At 40.4% G+C, this 21,926-nt stretch overlaps 1 protein-coding gene across 5 annotated transcripts; it reads right to left on the bottom strand.

The window, feature by feature from the left end:
* Positions 1-4,260: 4,260 nt before the first annotated feature.
* Positions 4,261-21,262, bottom strand: RNF14 (ring finger protein 14). Of its 5 annotated transcripts, none has more exons than XM_019795304.2 (9): positions 21,110-21,262; positions 18,535-18,706; positions 16,795-16,964; positions 15,583-15,734; positions 12,313-12,840; positions 11,206-11,434; positions 8,345-8,517; positions 7,241-7,371; positions 4,261-5,687 (listed from the first exon to the last, which is right to left on the bottom strand). In XM_019795304.2, the coding sequence occupies exons 3-9, from the start codon at positions 16,946-16,948 to the stop codon at positions 5,630-5,632; spliced, it is 1,425 nt and encodes a 474-aa protein (XP_019650863.1). In that variant the 5' UTR covers positions 16,949-16,964; positions 18,535-18,706; positions 21,110-21,262; the 3' UTR covers positions 4,261-5,629. The 5 variants fall into 5 exon arrangements, with proteins under 5 accessions (XP_019650863.1, XP_002912583.1, XP_011218022.1 ...); XM_002912537.4 differs by having other exon boundaries at positions 21,022-21,113; XM_011219720.3 differs by lacking the exon at positions 21,110-21,262 and adding an exon at positions 20,742-21,103.
* Positions 21,263-21,926: the final 664 nt, after the last annotated feature.

The following is a 21,926-nucleotide window of genomic DNA, read 5'->3' as shown; positions in this document are numbered from 1 at the left end:
CTGGCACAGCGCTCCAAGCCACATGCACTTGTCACCTGAGGTACTGCAGTAGTCTTCTAACTGGTCTGTTGCTACCCTTGCTCACACTCTCCTAAAACCTAAGACCCTATCACCATTCCGGCTCAAAGCCCTCAAAAGGCTCCCATCTCAGAATAGAAGCCAAAGTTCAAGCGGTCTGCTTCCGCCATCTCACCTCTCACTACTCTCTTTCTCAGTCCACTTCAGCTCTTACTGGCTCTCATGCTGTGCCTGGAGCCCTCCAACACACTCTCACTCCAAGGGCCCTTGCCGGTGCTGCTCTGTCCGGGTTCTCTTCTCCCAGGTGCCCACATGGTACTGCCAAGCCTCTGTCCAAGTGCTATCTTGATGAAGCCTTCTAACTCTTGAAAATTCCAACATCACTCTGCCTCCCCTAACTCCCTATCACCTCTCCCAACTTCTCTCCATAGCACTTCACTTGTGATAATCCGTTTCATTTCCTTAGCATCTGTCTCCTTCCACCAGAATTTAAGTTTCATAAGAGGAGAGATTTATGTCTGTTTTATTCACTGCTACATTCTCAGCACCTAAAAAAGCCCCATCATGAGCTGTGCAATAAATATTTGTTAAGTGAATGCATACTAGGAAACACAACAGGCTGCGAGAAATGGAATGGGAATGAGAGTAAGACACACAACCATCTTTTAAATTCCTATGCAAGGACATGGCATTAATATTAGTTTGTTTGCTGATTCAATGAAGGGGAAAAAAAGAGCCAAGCAAGGAAAAGAAGTAACTATGCTGACTTTGTATTTACAACTTTGGCATCAGAATCTCACTACATTTTCAATGTGCACTATCCTCTCCAAAGCGCCCTCTGGCTCAGAGAAGTATGCGAATCCTTGGAGAGGTAAATCTTCAAGCGACCTGAGTAATTACCCAGACCAGACTGTGAATGCTGAAAGTTGATCATTATCACTAACATTGGTGAGAATATCCTCAAAGCCAGCTCTCTGACTACAAAGCCTCGGCCTGGTTTGCCGGCCAATTTTTTATTGCACCAAAGTTCAGGGAGCAGACTATTTCGCTATTCTTACCAGTATCAGAGGGTACCACATCTGTCATACTTAGGAGTGTCAGACAGAACTTAGTTAGTTTCCTTCAGTGGATGGAGACAAGTGCGACTATTGGAGTGATACGTTCTATGTAACAAATGAATGCCAACTATGGTTCAAGTACAGTTTTAAGTGGCCTTACATTTTTTGTTAATACTGCTGTTCCTGCCTTGCTGGTATCACTAGACGCCATTCCAGCTCCAGTGTGTATAGCAGACTATAATGGAACACAAGGAGGAAAATTAAAATCCCCCAAATAAACCTGTTTCTGTAACAAAATAAAATACTAGGGTCTTAGTTACTGCATTTTTATAACATGGGAACTGCTGCCACCTGCAGGTCATGCTTATGACAAAGTTAATATCGTGGGCTCTCCAAAATTTCCTTCCAAAGGCAGCCACATGAATGGTGCTGTGATTATCCCATCTAATTAACTCTACTTTTTCCTTAACCTAAATAAATAAATAAAAAGTAAGTCTATTAAGGGATTTCTAAAGTAAACTAGAAACTTCTACTACTAAAAAATGACCTTGCTGGGGTGCCTGGTTGGCTCAGTCAGAAGAGCGAGTGGCTCTTGATCTTGGGGTCATGAGTTTGAGCCCCACGCTGGGTGTAGAAATTACTTAAATAAATAAAGTTAAAAAGAAATGACCTTGGTGACATTGCTTCAGGTCTAGGAAAGTGGCTGCCAAGTGTTTTCTCCATAATCTGTCTCCTCAATAGCAAGAGATGTGTCCACTCGATGCTCACTCACTGGATTCAGTATTTAGCTGAGATTGCAAGCTTATCCTCTCACACCCATGCAGAGCCCTGTGGGTCCAGATGACCCACAAGTTTAATCAACTTATCCAGTTTAGGGGCACCTGGCTGGCTCAGGCAGTGGAGCATGCGACTCTTGATCTCAGGGTTGTGAGTCTGAGCCCCACGTTGGGTGTAGAGATTACTTAAAAATACAATCTTTTAAAAAAACAATAACAACAAACATATCCTGTTTGATGATTTCCTCATGAAGCTGAGTAGGAAAATGACCATAACAGGTATATGGACTAAAACTCCATACAAAACCAGTGAAGTATCCTGAGAAATAACTGATTTAAAGCCACAAAAAGACATAAAAAAAAAAAATCAATGATTTGGTAAGCCCACTGGGATTAGGTCATGAATCTCCAAGAAAAGCTTTTCAGGTCCTGACCAATCCAGGTACATCAAGATCTGATGGATGCTGAAGTCATACTAACAATGAAAATGGATGGTACAACCGTGCCATCGGTAGAACATGCGAGACATGCTTAGTAGAGGCTAAGAAGACGTGATGACTCAGTGTAATATGTGGTATTCTGTATGGAACCCAGGAATAGCTCAAGGTCAACAGTAAAAAAACTAAGGAAATCTAAATCAAGTATGGAGTTCTGTTACTAATAATGTATCAATATTTGTTTTTGTGACAAATGTACTATACGAAGACGCCAGTAATAGGGCAAACATGGAATATATGGGAATGCTGTTCTACCTCTGCAATTTTTCTGTAAATCTGAAACTTCGAAAAATGTTTATTTAAAAAAATGAATGGGACAAGATGCAATTCAATTGACGGAAGTGGGCCCTTCAGTCAGTTCAATCACAAGCTTAAAAAGTCACAAAACTTCTATTTTGATTTTAAAAGTATTTAGTAGCTTATTTTCATCTATCTGTTCTAGACTCAAAACTTCTCTTTATTTTTATTTTATTTTATTTTTTAAAAGATTTTAGTTATTTGTTTAACAGAGAGAGAGAGACAGCCAGCGAGAGAGGGAACACAGGCAGGGGGAGTGAGAGAGGAAGAAGCAGGCTCCCAGCAGAGGAGCTGATGTGGGGCTCGATCCCAGGACTCTGGGATCACGCCCTGAGCCGAAGGCAGACGCTTAAGGATTGAGCCACCCAGGTGCCCCTCAAAACTTCTATTTAAATCAAGAGACGCAGCCTCTTCCAACTCTAATTTTGAGCACGATGAACTGGCAGTTTATACAGGGACCCTTGGCTGTCTCGCTGTCACCAAAAGGACATGAGGTTCATGTCAATGTAGGACAAATCTTGGCCCACTTGTTTAAAAAAAAAAAAAAAGGCCTTCATGAAATTAAGCTAGGTATAAAACTCTTTGTTCTATAATTTAGTTTCTTGATATGCCAACCGTCCACAAACTCAGGTATTTCATAGGGCATCATTCAGGAGGTTATCCCAATTTTTCATTTTACTCAGCAACAAAAATACTCTACCTAAAACTATACAATCTTAAAATTACCTCATAACTCATGCCTCAAAATTAAGACTTGACAAGCCCTATCGTCTTTGTTAAAACTGCAGGGTGAAGATTTTGTACCTAAGGAAAAAAGGACGAAACACCCAGATGAACAAAAAAGTCTGAGACTAACCACTTGCTGTATTTTTTAAAAACATAAAGAAAACCTCCCATTTCTTTCACAAAACTTCATGACGAAGCTTTCTTTCCTACTTCCACTGTATCATCAACATAATGTGCAAAAGCTTAAAATAAAATAACCTCTAGCAAATATCAACTAGTCCATGAACCGAGGAGCTTCTGAGCGGCTACTACTAAAAACATCTCTACTGAATTCCTATTCAATCACAGAGCCACTCTTCTTAGGTGTATACGCTATAGTTATTTTAATTTCCATTTCTTTTTTTTTTTTAACTTGATTTTCTTTTCTTTTTTTTTTTTTTTTAAGATTTTATTTATTTATTTGACAGAGATAGAGACAGCCAGCGAGAGAGGGAACACAAGCAGGGGGAGTGGGAGAGGAAGAAGCAGGCTCATAGCAGAGGAGCCTGATGTGGGGCTCGATCCCATAATGCCAGGATCACGCCCTGAGCCGAAGGCAGACGCTTAACCGCTGTGCCACCCAGGCGCCCCCTTACTTTCCATTTCTTATATTCAACTTATTCCTTAACTTTAGTTCTTATATAAAATGTGCAAAATGAAAGCTCATGAACCATATGGTTCAAAAATATGGGCACTAAAACCTAAGTTCAGTCACGAGTCTGGTTAAGAGAGGAGGTGCTGTTTCATGACTTTTTTCTACTCACTTTAAGAATATGTGTTACACGCCGTACATTTTTTAAAAATGTGATCAGTTGCCTTGGAGACAGAATAGCAGGAACTCTGCTCTAATTATAAGACAATTTTTAAATTACTTTTATTTTTAAGATTAAGCAGCCTCATTGACAATCCAGAAACAGTCCTTGCTGACTCTGGATATACACACACATAAAATGGTTAAAAGTGATTCCCCAGTTTTCAATGACACTTTGGGAAAAAAGAACATGTTCACAGCTGCAGCTGTATCCCTCTGTCCTCTTTTTCAAAAAAGTCTTATTTTGCTACCAAGCCATTCACCAAACCATAAGGAAAGACAATTTTTCAAAAAGCCATCAAAACCCAGAAACAGGGATCTAGGAATTAAAATTATCCCCCAAAACAGTGCTGTTACAAAAAAAAAAGGGTAGGAAGCCAAATTTCCGTAGCTCATTAGAGAAGACCTTTAAAAAGAATCCAGAAAATGAGGACTAGAACTACAATGGTGTGGAGTTCAAAATGGAGGTAATTAAAGAAAGAACAGCTTGTTCAACTTGGGAATATATTAGGCTTTCTCTTACTCCAGCAGAAATAAAAATATGAGCAGCTGGAGTTAATATTAAAATCGTCCTTACTGATGGAAGGCAGGGTAAGAGTGAAGGGAGAGAAGGTAGAACAAAAGGTAGCAAAGACAAGTCATCTTGAATCTAGGCTCTACGGCCCAGAAAAGCTGAATGGGACTGAAATTCTTCTGGGCCAATATCATTAAATTCTAGACTTGGCTCAAAACCAGTGGACTGCACACCACTAATAAATACCAGGTGACCCACAGTGTTTATGGCATTAAAAATATTTTTTAAATTACCTATAAATTTCTATTCTGAAAAGCAGATCCAAATGACACTGGGCCATCCAATCAGTCACAGAGTAAAGGGCTTCCTCCAAAGAAAGAATTAACTTGGCAGAAACGTAGGTTCAAAGGAATGTAACATGGAGTTAATGAGATCAGGCTCTCAGTACAATTTTAATAAGGCTTCTATCTGCCCACCCCAGTTATAAGAAGCAGTACGGGGGGACTCCCACATAATGCCTTAGAGGGATGCTTTCAGATAAAAAGGTCTGTAAGTTTAACTCTTTACTCCTCTCCTCACCTAAAGCTTGGGGAAGAAAATAAATACTTACTTTTTAACTATTCAGAGTTTCGGGCACACTGTAGTATTTAATATTCTCTAGTTTTCATTTTCTGAACCTTTGGCTTATAATTTTCTCTATCTTAAATTGAAAAAAATATGAATGTGCCTTAATCAGTAGTACCACACGAAAATATAAACCTTGTTCTTCCACATCTTCTACAAAGGAAGAGTGAATTAATGGTACCCTAAATATCCTGCAAAGTTATCTTGTGTACTAGACAAAAGATTAGGGCAAACCATTCCACTTCCTTATCTTGAGTAGGAGGCGTTAACTAGTCTTCAATCTCATCTTCCCAAATATCTCCATTAACATCCACAGCATGGAACAACCTGGAAGCATAAAACAAGGTACATTTGTAGGCACCTGGGAAACACTTTATCATCTCTTTCTTTCTCTCAAAATTACTCTCTGTACTCGTCTGAAAACACTGTGGATCTTTTCCTTTCCTTTAATCACTACACTGAGGAGGGCTGAAATACGGCTCCCTCTGAACAAGCTGTCTTAAAGTTTACAAGAATAGCCCTTTTCAGATCCAGACAAACTCTCTAGGGCCAAGGATTAACAATAATTGGAAATGAGTATCAAAAAACTGATACTCAACGTGTACAGTAAATGGAATTAAGCCAGGATTGGGGAAGTCAGGCAAGCTAGAAGGGGAACTCTTCCAAACCACCGTAACTCTATTACATATGAATCACTCTACTCTCTGCTTCGTTGTCCTTGCACGCTCCACTGGTATAATGTTTTATAGCTGCCAACTTGTTTTCCTTCCCTATGTTACCTATAATTTATGCAATTTTCAACATTAGATTTACAGCGGTTCACGGGCAGAGCTTGCTTCTTCAATTTCTCTTATAATTTAGTAACACCAGTGATTGTAGATACTAGACAGATGCCTCTTCACAAAGGTCATCAACTAATGCCAAAATCAGAGCTGTTGAAAAACAGGATATTCACACTGTGCCAAGAAATCACCCCAGAGATTACTTACTAACAACAAAAAAGAAAACTGACATTTACAATGGAGCAAACAATAGAATTGAGCGGCATACTAACGTGGGACAACAAGACATTATGGACCTACTGTATTACAATATAAGGTAAACATCACCCCTCAGGAAGTATTCTTGTCAAAAATTTGACTCGAAATCTATTCAAACTGAGTCTAGAGCTAACTTCTAATTTACAGGAACTAGAGAGGACAGAGAAACTAACTACAAGACAACAGGGAGAAGCAAAACTCTAGAAAGTACGATGTTCTCTACAGGACAAGTGGCCTGGACTCTCTCAAATGTCAATGTTCCCCTCAACACATACAAAAAAAGGTGGGCAAAACTCTTGTATATTAAGAGACTGAAGAGACAGAACCAAGGAAAATGTCTGAACTTGATTATATAATGGTTCAGTAAAAGAGCTTTAAAAGATTTTCTAGGGATATTTGGGAAGTTTTAAACATGTTTATTAGATGATAGTATGCTTTCGTTACTAAATTTAAGTATTACTGTTATGTAGAAGAATTTTCTTATCTTAGGAGACAATGTGGAAGTATTGAGAGATAAAGCAACCTATCTCCAACTTAGGATCAAGTACTGGAAAACAAATATGATAAAATACTATTACTTGTTCATTTTGGTAGGTGGTATCCTACTAATCATACTCTTTCAACTTTCACCTCTTCTGTAGGTTTGAAAATTTTCACTATAAGAAGTTGAGGAGAATAAAAAAGAAAATATCCAGATAACATATTTTTCGTCATAAACTCACTTTCTAGAAAATATAAAAGATCATATATGTGAGAAAATGTGTAAGAGAATTCTCTAAAGTGGTCTACAAATGAAGTACCAAAAATTGCTGCTGAGACCAGGGGATGATGTATACATACCGGTTAAAACACGGGGAAGCAGGATCAGTGAAATGTTTATAAGGGTTTGCTCTAGAGAGAGAACCCATGCAAATCCAGCAGAAATATTGCATACAGCCAGTACATGTCATCTTGTTACACCCATCTAATTTCTGGTGGAAAAAACAGAAAGAGAATAATATCAAGGCTATAAAAGCAAAAGAGAAAAGCACATGCCAAAAAGATCGAGTACAACCGTCCCCTGGACATCTTTTTCCCCAGGCAGGCTTGAGTTATACAGGTAACATACTTTAACTATTAAATGCTTTCCTCTGTTGCTTTACAAGCAAAATACAGAAAATATTTGGCAGGTGTACCTACAACTAGATACTTTCCCAAATCTTTTCTGATAAACAGTAGATACAAACCAAACATGTATATTATAAGCCGAACATGTAAATTAATATTAAAATGTTTGGATTTAATATGTGTGACTTTAAACTTTATACACAAATCTAGGTAAACATTTGGTACCAAGTCCTCCATTTTAACACAGGGCTGAAGCATGGCTGACGTGCTTAAACAGAATGCCAGTTTCCTTACAGAGTAACTGGGGAATCACCAGCAGGTCCAGTTCAGACATAATGGATTGGAACAGGAGAACCAAATGCAAAGATAATTTCCGACTTTAAAACATATTACGATTTTGCCAAGAAGCAACAGATTTAAATGTCTATTTTGGCTCAGATTAATAGGAAAATGTCTTCATTTCCTAAGTTTATGCTTTGTAAGCAGGTGTGTTAAAGTCCAAGATAAATAGTTCTAAGAGGTCAGGCTTGATATATATATATTTTTTTAATCACGTAGATGAGTTAAGAGTTACTTGTAGTTCCAATAGGCTTCCTCATAACCCATTCAGGTTTTGTTATGGATACAATGTGAGAACAATTTTCACTCCATGAAAGCATTTTAAAAACCTAAGTCTACATACACTGAAGATCAATAAAAATATTTAGTAGTGAATTTGCATTTTATAAGTAAGAAGGTTTAATAAATGTGTTTTCTTAGTCATAAAATTAATAGGCTTGTTAAGGCAACCCTAACAAGCCTGTAAGTCTGTCTGCCAAGTTGGGCCCGAACCTTTACCTCTATGGGAGTTCCACAGCACGGGCAGCTCTTTGAGTTCTTTTCTAGCCATTCCTTACTTTCCATCTCTTCTAGTGCCTTCTGAATCACCCTCTTACCATACCTCTGTTCCAAAAATCTTTTATTGGCCTCATCTGCTTGCAGGTACTCATTTCGTAAGTCCATTAATTTCTCTGGAAAGTGAAATGGAATATTAACTTTTAAACAACTTTGCAAAGCTATCTAAAAACCATTAAAAAATGGCTATAACCTTTGGTTATTCAATAATGCTATTACAGGAACTTTATTTATTTATTTTTTTTTTTTTTAAAGATTTTATTTATTTATTTGACAGAGATAGAGACAGCCAGCGAGAGAGGGAACACAAGCAGGGGGAGTGGGAGAGGAAGAAGCAGGCTCATAGCGGAGGAGCCTGATGTGGGGCTCGATCCCATAACGCCGGGATCACGCCCTGAGCCGAAGGCAAACGCTTAACCGCTGCGCCACCCAGGCGCCCCTACAGGAACTTTAATCATGAGGAAATAATCCAAAGTACAGTTATGTGCATGGAGTTGCATATAACAATGGAAAACAAATTAAATGTCCAAGGGAATAACCACATGTGAAAGAGCTATTTAATGACATAATATTTAGTTATTAAAAACTTATGAGATGGCTACAACTCAATTAAAATACTCATTACAGAACCCAGAAAAAGGCAGATTTAGGTTATAAGTAGGTAAAAATGACACACGTACAAATGACAAAGAATGTAAAAGAACGCTCCGGCCAGAGAAGCTGGACTTGCACAAGGTGTTGGAATAAGAGGTCATCTTTTTTGCTGATTCTGACTTACTAATGTTGGCACGTTTGTGCAACTAGTAGCACACAGTTAAAGACTGACTTGGCTAAAAGACACAAAGGTTGAAAGAGACACTGATTTTCCACGAAGTCAGCATCACTCATCATTTGACAGTAACAAGGCCTACAAAGTAAACAAAAGCATCTTTGGCTCAAGAGCAAAGAGTGTTCAATTCTGTAAATAAAAAGAGTCAGTGACTACAATTTACCATCCACAGGTCCTGCAAAGTTCCTCCAGTCAACCTTTCCCCTGATATTCTTCAATCTCGCTGCACTGTTCTATTGCTTCACTCAGATGCAGGACAAAGATTATCACTCTAATGTTCTCAAAATAATTGTATTTCATACACTTTACATAGTAGTATCTAATATGTATATAGAGATATACCGATACAGAGAGATACAGAAAGAGATTCTTAATTTTGCTGAAGCCTCCAAGCTTCTCTGATTTCTTCCACAAATGCTACGAAACACCTGAGACGTACTTCAGCCTCTCAATGATAAGGTTATAGAAGTCTAAAGCAAAGGCTTCTATTATACTCTGGTAAATTCTCCATCCCATCTGCCCATACACACTACAAGACTCTGTTCTAGGCAACTGGAAGAATCTAGTCGTTTTCCTCTTAGGGCTACTTTGTTGGAGATAATAACACTCTGCTAATAGGAGCCATTAGTAACTATCCTAATAATGGCATTAACAGCTACCATTTTGCATTTTACACAGATTAGCCTGTCGTTCTCAAACTATCCATGGTAAAGGACCAGTTTTTTCCCCCCACCATTCTGTCAAGGACCAAAACTTTTGCAAAATACAATCAAATGAATTATTAGAAAAATTACAAAAAGAAAGAAATATAAGCTTAAATTTTTATTAGATCTGACATAAAATTACTCTGTGAAATCGCTCTAACTTTCTAGCCCTGACACTCCATTTCTTTCTTTATCTTGTCACAGACCAGTGTAACAACAATACAAGTTTGGAGTAGCACTATGATAGTTTATTTGATCCTTAAAATAACCCTATGAAATAGCTATTATCATTACCCCTGTTAGTGTAAGAAAGACTAAGTCATCAAAGTCCAGTTAAACCGAGGTCAGAGGGCTGGTTTCTCAATCCTTATTTAGATCAGAATTACAAACAGCTTTCACCTCCCGTGCCCACTTCAATAAATGGTGGCTCTCTGAAGCACTAAGGGTTGAGGAAGATTCTGAGGCTTTCCTGGACTCAATGATAAAGACCCTGATGACTGATCAGACATACGTGCCATGGTGCGGAGCGCCTGGGTGGCTCAGTCATTAAGCATTTGCCTTCAGCTCAGTTCCTGGGATCGAGCCCCAAGCCCCGCATTGGGAATCCCTGCTCAGCCGGAAGCCTGCTTCTCCCTCTCACATCCCCCTACTTGTGTTCCCTCTCTCACTGTCTCTCTCTTTGTCAAATAAATAAATAAAATCTTAAAAAAAAAAAAAAAAAGACATACGTGCCATGGAAACAAGAGTGGCAGCTAAGACAGTCTGCACTGGCCAACTAGGAGCTGCAGTATCCCATGTTCATAGATGGAAATTACCTTGCCATTCCTTCTGTCGTGTTCCCCCCCAGCTATCTCCATGGGGTGTTTCCTTAGTTCCTCCAAGTCTTTATTCAAACTACTTTACCACTGAGGTCTTCCCTTTATTTCCCTAAGTAAAATCCCAAGCTTCAGAACATTTCATATCCTGTCCTTGCCTTACTTTTCTTCCTCCATAGCACTTATGACCATCTAATATTCTTATTATTTCGTTTGCCTGTCTCCACCATTAAAATTAAGTTCCATAAGGGTATTTGGTCACTACCCTATCTCCAGAGCCTAGGGCAGTAACTGAAACAAAAGTATCTGTTGAGTTAACATTTCTAAATTATAGGATTAAAGAGTTAAAGCTTTTTCTTGGGGTGGTGTGTGTGTGTGTGTGTGTGTGTGTGTGTGTGTGTGTGTGTGTGTGTGTGTGTAGGGCAGGAGGATCGAGTTCACACAGTTACAACTCACCTGCAGTTACCTTACATGGAGAGACGCCGTGGTAAGTCAATCTGCACAAGGTACAGAAGGCAAAATTGCAACTGGAGCAGATGCCCATGGTGCAGCCAGGCTCCTGCATCACAGGCAACTGGCAGCACGGGCGGGGACAGTACACCACGTCCGCCATCAGGTCCAAGGTGGACTGGAGGAGAAGGCGGTCATAACGGGCAAACAACTCTGTTTCCACTAGCTCTTTGACCTGGAGGGAAATAGAAAACACATAAATGTGAGGATTTCCCGACCAGTTCTGATTCTGAGGAGATCCTTAAAATGCTGGTGCTAACTAGATGCACATGAACTAAAAAACTCTCTCACTTCAAAATCAAACCAAATGTGGCCAAGTCTATACCCGGACTGAGAGGGTGGCTACATGGTCTACACAGGTGCCAAAGCTAAGCAAACTGTACACTTTAAATGGGTACATTTATGGCTTAATAAAGTTGACCAAAAAAAAAAAAAAGTCAAACCAAGTATGCTGTCCCTGATTCTGTTAACCATTCCAAGGAATATGCCCTTCGGATCCCAGCCTCACACAAAGGCAGGTTAGTGATTCTCCAAGGTTGATGGGATCCCCTTATATAAACTAAGTAAACCACCAGAAGACTTCGCAATTACTTTTCTGACACTCATCCCTGCCAAGAACTGTTCATGCCCAGGCCAGCAGAGGAAGCATTTACATTTGGTTCAACAGCAGAGTTAAGACCACGGCATTCTCAGGGCGCCTGGGTAGCGCAGTCGTTAAGCGTCTGTCTTAGGCTCAGGGCGTGATCCTGGCGTTGTGGGATCGAGTCCCACATCGGGCTCCTCCACTGGGAGCCTGCTTCTTCCTCTCCCACTTCCCCTGCTTGTGTTCCCTATCTGGCTGGCTGTCTCTCTGTCAAATAAATAAATAAAATCTTAAAAAAAAAAAAAAAAACCAAAAAACCACGGCATTCTTGATAGATACACTGAAACTACTTGCGGGCATGCCCTAAGGCCTCAGGCTGCCCTGATGAGCCCTAACAAGAGAAGTTCCTGAGAAGATGCTCCCTGGTGAAAGAGAAGCAGGAGGCAGCTGTGAGCAGAGTAGAGGATTACCTGACCAGGAGTGGCCACCGAAGGGCACTTGGGTTCTGGGCAGTTGAGGCACTGAACTTGGCCATCTCTGATCTGGATTTCAAAGTAGTCCTTTAGACAGGCTTTGCAGTACACATGCCTGCATTCCAAGAAGTACATGCATTCACTACCCAGCTTCTCACAGAAACAGATATTGCACAGGAACAATTTACTGTTAAAGCATTTGATCTGCTGAGCTTGATCGAAGTCCAAGATTTCCTGGATCAGACTCGACAGTGATTCCACATCCTGCACAGCTCTCTCATCCACAGCCTCCTCCTGGTCTGCATCCGATCCAGCAGCTCCTCCAAAATCTAGCTCTGTGTTGGGAGAGGCCTGAGCCGTCCTTCTCTGCACCTTTTTCTGAGAACCCATCTTGAGCTCAAAAGGAGAGACGATATTCAAGTATGCCAGGGTCTCTTCCTTAAGAAACTGCATCCAAGCAAACAGGACCACGCTGCCACGGTGTTCTTCCCACAGGTTGTCTAAGTGCTTGCAGAGAGCCGAGAGCTAGGAGAGAGCACAGAAGGGTGCTGGTGAGTGTGGAAAGGTGAAGATACTGTCAACTCCTCACTTCTCTTGCAATCTTTTTAACTTCTAAGTTAAACCCTTTCAATTCCTAACATGATTTTTTTACTGCTGTGCTAAACTGCGCTGCAAAGAGCACTGATATTCTTAGCGGAGCACTTCTTACACTATTCAACAACCTGAGTCACAGCAGAACACACAGTCAGAAGCTAAAAGTAACCTGAAAACGAGAGAAATGGCAAGACAATAGGTTTACATATGAGCCACTGAAATGGAGGCTATTTTGTCTTTGTTGTTTTAGTATTGCTATGTATCTCATGCAGGAGAAAGAGATGGAGCTCTAAAATGAACTACTTCTATTCCTTTGGAGTCCTAGTCCTGGAGGTACCCTGCATAATGTTAGGAGGAGAGCAATTAAAAATCTCATCCAAGTTCTTAATTCTAACTTTTCCAGTCCTATCAAAAAGCCAACTCATGTGAAAGAATCACTAACAGAATCCAACCTCAGAATCCTTGTTAGTCCAGATTTACAAGCTGGTTTTAACTAAGCAATCTGGGCTTACATGAGATCCTGGTTAATGGAGGAAGACAGAATGATATGGAACCTGGACATGATTATAAGACCTCAACATGGTTTTGCTGCCATAGAAAGCTCACACTTCCTAAGCTAAGCAACCAAAGTTTAAACTACTTTGACTTTTCCTCTTTAAAGGTGGTTTGTTCAATCTGAAAGGGAAATATAAGAGGATTTTCCATTAGAAATGTAAAATATTGGTAAGTAGAGCTCAGGAATTAAGCGGCTTTTCTTTTTAGCTAAACATAAAAAATAAGCCTTCCAGATGCAGACAAATTGTGTAAATTTAAACAACAAGTGAAAAAGGACATTTTCTATTCCTTGCTCTACGTACGGCCATTCACCAAACCCTACATAGGCACAAACATAAACACTTCCTGAACTTAAAAACTTATTATGTTAAATATCATGCAAAATACTTTTTCACATTTACATGAATATCCTTCTAAGATCAATCATACTTCTGAGAAACCTGCTGAAATGTGCAAAATGTAATAAATACTAAAAGCGGAGCTCTGATTAGTATTTGAGCCACCAAGTCCAATGAAGAAGCCATTCTCCTCCATCCTCCTTCCTTTTCTAGCCCCTTCTCAAAAGAGGCAGCTGGGGTGCAGGTGAGGTCAGGGGAATTGAAAGAGGAAAAGAATAGGAGGATACTGTGTATGTATATATAGTGGGAGAAACATAATGGAAAATACTATGAGGCTAAACTCACTTCCCTTTTCTGAACCAACTCTGATACAGGGAAACCCAGGACCATGTGTCAACTTCACTATCAACAGGTGAGATTCACAATGACAAGGAATCAGGGCCCAGCAAACAACAAGAATTGAACCAAGAAGGAATATAAGGCCAATTAAAACGTCAACTATATGCACAAGAATTTATCTGATAGAGAATCCTACTGTAATTTCAGCTCTAACACATAAAATAATGAACAACTCTCCTCTCCCCACACTCCCAAAAGCCAGCAGGAAGTCGATGCTACTTGGCTGGAATCTGAAACTGCAACCACACACTCAGTGAATCTGTCCTTGTTTTGTTTTCTCTCTGGAGAAATGAGATTATCAATATCTAAATAATTCAGTCAACTCTCTGTGATCTAAATGTCAAACAGCCTTGATATTCTTGGGTAAATACTCCACTGTCTTGCATGTGTTGCCTCAGGCACAGATATCAGAATGTCAGGTAATATTCCTTTTTTATTTGACATCTTATCCTTTTTTTAAATTAATTTTGTTTTTAAACCATAAGCTGAATTTTACAAAAGCACTCTCATCTGAAAGATTAGACTGGTCAGTGGGGTGGAATGAAAACTCCATGATCAAAAGGGAAAAACTGACAAGCTGTTCCTTGAGGTGAAGTAACTCTGACAGCTTTTGTCTTAATATACATCAGCCTATCAATCTTCATCATGATTTCTAGAAAAGTAGCTGCTATTGATCCATTATCTATCCCAGAGTACTTTATATTAGCTTCAAGTCATATTTATGTCTCAATCAAGAGCCGAGGTTGTTATTAGAAAAGGATACGTAAGCTGGAGGAAACGAAGGCTTCATGATACGAGGTTCCTGAGAGAGGAGATGTAGGAATCATACACATTTCTATTTGTGTGCATTTACATCCATGGGAGACTAGTCAACAATTACTTGTTATTAATACACAGACCTCTAAAAATAAAAGTACTTATTACGGTTACTTAGGAAATGTGTTTATTCTAACTACATCAGCTCAATTTTAGTCCTCCTAATTTCAGTTAAATCTTTCATTTAAGGAATGGATAAGAAACTAAGAAAAAAAAGTAATACCAACATCTAAGGAAAATTAGAAGGACCTTATCGTCTCTATTACAATGTAAATTAAATGGGAAAATAGCAAGATCAGGAAAAAATATATATACTTGATTAAAAATTATTCCTACTGCAATTCATAGTGATTAGTCATCCTAATCATTGCCATTCCTTTCTAAAACATCAAACATTTCCAATTCATTAACATTAGGATTCATGAAGGCAAGGGGGAAAAATTACAAAATCAAAGCCATTTGTTCTTCATGCAATGAATTCAAGATCATCAAGGCAGTCTTCAATTAAAGATGATTTTTTAAAGTTTCTAAAAATGGATAGGAGAAATTAAGTTTCGGGTCTAACCTGAGTTGGTGACAGCCATTTGCCACTAAGTGTGAATGAAGGTGGGGAGGAGGATGGATAATCTGGTGGCAGTTCAAAGTTCAGCACAAGTGGAGGCAGAAAGCAAATGGTGTATTCAAAGCCACCATTCTGGAGACACTCATTTGAATTGCCTGAACCAAAAACAAAGATTAGAAAGAATCAGTTGGTCAACACTTGAGTGTCCATTACTGTTGAGCGGTGCTCAAGAAAGACTAATGCTTTAGTTGAGGGTATAAAAACCCTCGCCCAAAGCACTTTCTATTTCCTAATTTTCACTTCGTAGCCACCACCTTAAAAAAAATCTTTTGTAAGCTCTTGAGAAATCTACTAAGCACCATGAAATTTCTAATGAAGACACATAACTTATTCTCGTATTCACTTATGAGCGCAAGTCCTAACACTAATAAGCAAGTAAAACACAATGTTTTCTTTTGTTGTTGTTTTACAGTAGATGATTACAGGCGCAATCTAGAGAAAAGGATGTTTATTTCTATTAAAGAGCCATGACCTACTTAGAGCAGCATGTGCCAACTATCTATGAATCATAGTCGGGAGAATTTGTGCCAACACAATGATCTCAGGCTTGAGGGCAAGATACAGCACATAACACTCTCACAATCAAAGTTTCATTTTAAATTATCACACTTACTTTCTTTACTCAATGCCTTTATAGTGGAAACTTTTTGAGAAAGTGTGCACCAAAGTCTTCTGTGAACGTTTGTATCAAAAGCAGCAGTTTTTTGCTTTTTTCTGAAGCAAAAGGTCACAGAGTAACAGCATATGTCACAGGTTTATGGTAGTTGAAATGATTCTGGAAACCAAATAGTATTAACAACCACCACGGTACTTTAAAACTTTCCAGGCGTTTTCACATACATTATGTCATTTTCTTTTTTATTATCCCTATTTAACAGCCAATGACTCATAGCTGATAAACTGCTAGTTAGAAGATTAGAATGCATGAAATATGCAGGATAATATCCCAATTCAGTGGTCAAAAGGCGAATCAAATTGAGAACTATTTATCCTCAGTCCAATTCAATGAAAACAGAAATATGTGTTCAATCTGTAATACTACCATCTACCACTAATGCCTATAGATACAAGATGACAAATAATTTAGGGTACACTAAGAAATTAAGAATAACCTTTATTTAGCAAAATCTGTTCAAGGGAATATTATTAACTAACCGCTCACAAATATCTTGAAATTTTGTGGCAAGTCCAAATAGATCCTGGTTTCTCCACCTTGGACAGACTCTGCTTTTCTAAATTCATCTCCATCATAAATACTCGCCAGGGCCAGCAATTCATCCTCCTGAGCCTCCCGATCTTCTGACGACATTTAATTTCCTGAGGAGCTGAAGACAATCATTCAAATTAGTTAAGAATAGAAAAGGCACAGAGTTTGGAAAACTCTAGTAGTACAAAAAAAAAAAAAAAGTAAAGTTCCTCACAAACAACTGCAAAGAATTAACCAATATTCTCACTTCTCTGCTACTAGAAATGACACATTTAATATTCCAGCAGCTTTGCAACAGTAACAGCTTTTTCAAAAATGATGGTTGTGGGGACGCCTGGGTGGCTCAGTCGGTTAAGCCTCTGCCTTGGGCTCAGGTCATGATCCCAGGGCTCTGGGATCGAGTCCCAAATCAGGCTCCTTGTTCAGCAGGGAGCCTGCTTCTGCCTCTGCCTGCCGCTCCCACCTGCTTGTGCTCTCTCTCTCTGGCAAATAAATAAATAAAATATTTTTTTTAAAAAATGATGGTTCTAATTGCTGACTTCATCAGGTAGGTATCACTGATTCAGAAAAAAAAGCACGATTTAAAAAATTTTTTTTAAAAGTACAAATCATTGGGGCACCTGGGTGGCATAGTCAGTGAAGCTCCTGACTCTTGGGTTTCAGCTCAGGTAGTGATACCAGGGTTGTGGAATCGAGCCTCGTGTCAGGCTCTAATGTCAGGGTGGAATCTGCTTGAGTTTCTCCTTCCCTCACCCTCTGCCCCTCCTGCTCAAGCTCTGTCTGTCTCTCTGAAATAAATAAATAAATCTTTAAAAAAGGAGAAAAAGGACAAATCACAAATTATTTTGACTTGTCCACGAAATCTAGCAAAGTGCCTTGTTCACAGAAAGATTAAAGTATATGTGATATACTTCCTAAAAATCAATGAATTTCTTAAATGCACAGAAATCTCTAGGGCAGGTTTTCTCAAGCTCAGTACTACTGACGCTTTGGAACAAATCATTCTTTGCGGTGGGAGGCTGTCCTGTGCCCCACAGGATGTGTACCAACATCCCTGGCTTCCACCTACTAGATGCCAACAGCATGCCCCCCCCAGGGGTGCAGTGAGGGGACCACTCCCAGTTGAGAACACCCTGTTCCAGAGAACATTACAGAGACAGATACTATAGGAGAGGGTTAGATAACTGAGAAGGCAGCAAAGGAGCATTAAATTTTTCAAGTACCATACTTTGTCAAAAGAATTTTAAGATTTACCATTATTTCAGGCAAAACTAAGAATAAAAATATGTTGCAATTATGATATAAAATCGATGTTTTTTAAGTACATCAACTGAAAGATGCACCATAATTTCAGATAATGTATATGTGGAAAAATATGAGAATCTATGAAAATTACTTTATTAAGGCAACAACAAAAAAATTACAGCTGTCAATTAAAATACTGGACCATAACTGGATTTGCAAATATGCCCCCCTCAACTAAAAAAAAATTTTTTAATTGAAATGCACACAACCGAAAAGTTAGGACATTATAAAAGGTGACACTACAAAATTTGAATAAGTTCATTTAAAATGACTCCGTTTCCAAAAAATATTTTCTTGCCAGCAGCTGATCACGGTTCTGCTTCAGCAGCATCCCTATCCGAAACAGAACACAGGGACATGTTCCCATTCAGGTAAGTCAGTACCTGTTAGTAACAACCAGAAGAAAAGGATATTAACAATGCAGTCTGTTTTTCAGTTCAGAATCTGGAATTTATGCAAATCCCATTTATCCTCCAGAAGGTGGAGATGAGACGAAGCTGGATAAAAGACCAAGATCTGGAACTCATACTAGATATACTATAGAAATCCTGCCATCTGCCGAAAAAAAAATACAAAAGATGGTGTTAAGACTCACTCTCCAAATTTAAATTCTGAATTTGTTATTACCACTTACGGCAAACACATCTTAACACACAGTCAAGGCCAATCTACGGCTGCATATTACTTTCTCTAGGAGAGCCTAACTGAGCCACACGGTTAAACGGGTATGTGCATGTACCCAGCAATGAGACAAGCCTTATCTGACGGCCTTCAGCCCTGGGAGGAGCCGAGGTGGAATACCAAGGTCATATGTGACGTGAGCACACCAAGTCCCGTAACTAACATCTAAACATTTTCCTGGGTTTGCTTTTGTTTCTTCTTTCCTCTTCGGCTTCTTCTATTTCTTCATTTCCTATCCCCCTCCAGTATTTCCTCTCACCTGCTAGTGAATTAATCGTGCTAGGGACCCTCAACATTAGGTCAACTTAATCATGAAAGCAAGATATTTAAAACAAAACAATAAAAGCATGCACATGCACGCATGCGTACACACTTTTAAGTTCTATTCTGGAAGTTTTAGAGCCAGATTTCTCAACTGGGGGTAAGGCGGAAGGGGAGGGTGGTCCACAGATGGATTAGAGAAACCTAAGAAGACTACGAAATTATATGCAAAAATATTATACGAAACGGTAATTTTTAAAGCAGATTCTCAGATATGTGACTCCCAAAGAAGCTAAGAATGAAATTCAGAATCAATTTACATTTATTGAGCACCTACTGTATATTGTATGAGGCCCTTTCACATTATCTTAATTTTAAACAATTTTACCATACACAGCACGTGGTGATAACATAATTAAGTTTCTGTTTCTTCCTGCAGGAAGATTTATAAATGGGGTGAAAGATGAATTTATAATGATTCTGGTTATAGGTTTGTGTTCTCCATCTTGTCTGCACATTAGAATCACCTGGAGAACCATGTTTTAAACTCTCAATGCCCAAGCCATATTCTAGAGCAATTAAATCAAGCATCAGTAGTTATCCAAGATCTCCAGGTGATTCTTAAGTGCAGCTAGGATTGAGAAGCTCTACTCCAAGCAGTGTTTCCAGTAAACAGCTCCTCATGACCTACCCTACCAGACCCCAGCTTCTAAAGCTGCCACTTTGTCCCAGTCCCTTAATTCACATGGCAGACCCACATTTCATTTTCATTTTATCCACTCAGCCTTCAAGAGCCACGTCCAAAGCCCCTATTCTATGTAGAAATTTTTGATTACATGTCAAGTCTTTAAAAATCCAGCAAACTTTTTTTTACTGTAACTTCCTATGACATTATCACATCCCACTTTGCATCATTATAGCATGTTCTGAACTTGGACCACTGGACTGCATTAGCTCCTTAAGGGCAAGGATAAAATCCTTTGCATGTGTGCATTGTTCTCAGCATCTAGCAGTGCCATCAGTTTGACAGAGGGAAAAAAAGTAACTGAATGGGTATGAGATGCAGTGTGCTGAAACTGGGGATCAGAATCGTAAGGTTCAGTGACTGCTCTGCCACATCCCACCAGAAGCAGGATTCACAGTAACACCAAGAAAAGTAACACTTACTGGGCTCTTAGTGTGTGTCAGGCATTGTGCTAAGCCCTTTAAATGCATTAACCCCTATTAGATTCCCACAACCCCATGAAGCAAGTCCTCTTACTGCTTCCATTACACAAATGAGAAAAATGACAGTTTAAATCCCTTTCGGGCCCAAGGTCACACCGCTAGTATATAACTAAATCTGGGTTCAGACCACTCTGTTTCTTCATCTGTAACCCAGGAACAAGAACAAACCCCGGAGCCATCAGATGAGAGATAGACATCAAGTTTAATATTTGCCTTGGCAAACGGGAGCCTGCTACACTAGGGAGGGCAGCCCTCCTCCGCCGGGTTTCCCTTGGGCCTGGGAAAATCCTACTCATTCTCCCAGGCCACACGGTGCCAACTGCAGGGCTGGGGTCAGCCCTGGCTCCGGAACCAGCCCGCCGCCACAGGTGCCTCCCCCTCTCACCACCAGGCGTGCTGAGTCGTTGTTGGTGAGACTCACCTACAACCCGGGGGCAAGCCCCAGCCTTGCTACCTGCCCCAGCCCTTGGACACAGAGAGCGCTGTACGAACGTGGGAAGTGTGAGCCGGCCCCGGGCGTTCCCAGCGAGCAGGGCCTGGATCTTCCCCTTCCTCCTCTGAGCTCCCCGGGGGGCTGGGATCTCAGCCGGGCCCGGCTGGGGAAGCCCCGTCCGGGATTTGTGGGGCTCGGGCCCACTGAGCAGTCCCAGCCCGGCAGCTCTTCGCTGCCTCGCGCGCCCGGAACGCGGTCCACACCGTACCTTCCGGCCACCCCTCCGTGCCGGGCCGGAAAGTTCCGCCCTCCGCCCTAGCCCTGGTCCCCTCACCGCCACCGCCGCGCCGACCTACCGACGCCCGGCTCAACCTGCGTTCGGCACCGCCTCTTCCGTGTTTGGAGCTGTCAGCTGAGCCCGGCGGATCCGGCTGGGGCGGCCCGGGAAAGGGAGGGTTTTGCGCAGCCGCCGTGACCGCCGCAGTCCCTCGGCCGCCCCCTGAAGGATAAAGGCGGCGTTGCCGGCGCGACCACCGTCACCACCCCCCAACACCCCGCCCTGGAAATTGAGTTGATACAAATGCAGATTCTGTGCCCAGGGGGCTCCTTTCGATAGTCCTGGGATGGGCCCGGGAATTAAAATAGTGGTCTATCCAAGACAGACACTCCCGTAACAATCCCACATCGGCTCCTCCTGGTAGACTAAGCAAGCCTCCCCCATCCCACGTTCTTTCTCAGAAATGCTGCCCATCTTCGTGGTACCTCCTCTCTGAAAGCATTTACCCATTGTTCATATTATAACTAATAACTACCACTTTTATGGAGCAGTTAGGATGCTTCAAGCACTTTGCTAAGTGATTTATGTACATTTTCTCTTTATCTTCACCATAACCTTATGATCTTAGGTACTATTTGTTATTCCCACTTTATTAATGAGGAAATTGAAACGTTCAGGAACTTACCAAAGGGTACATGATTATTGAGAGGCTGAGGGGGAATTAAAATTACATGCCCCCTACCTCACATCATACGCATAAATTAACTCAAAACGGATCGAGGACCTAAATGTAAGAGCTAAAACTGTAAAACTCTTAGAAGAAAATGTGGGAGTAAATCTTCATGAATTTGGATTAGGCAACAGTTTCTTAGATATGAAACCAAAAGCACAAGCAA

This window comes from Ailuropoda melanoleuca, chromosome 3 (assembly GCF_002007445.2).
Source record: "Ailuropoda melanoleuca isolate Jingjing chromosome 3, ASM200744v2, whole genome shotgun sequence".
NCBI lineage: Eukaryota > Metazoa > Chordata > Mammalia > Carnivora > Ursidae > Ailuropoda > Ailuropoda melanoleuca.
Note: the sequence above shows the minus strand (reverse complement) of the source record. Positions and strands in the feature narration are given on the sequence as shown.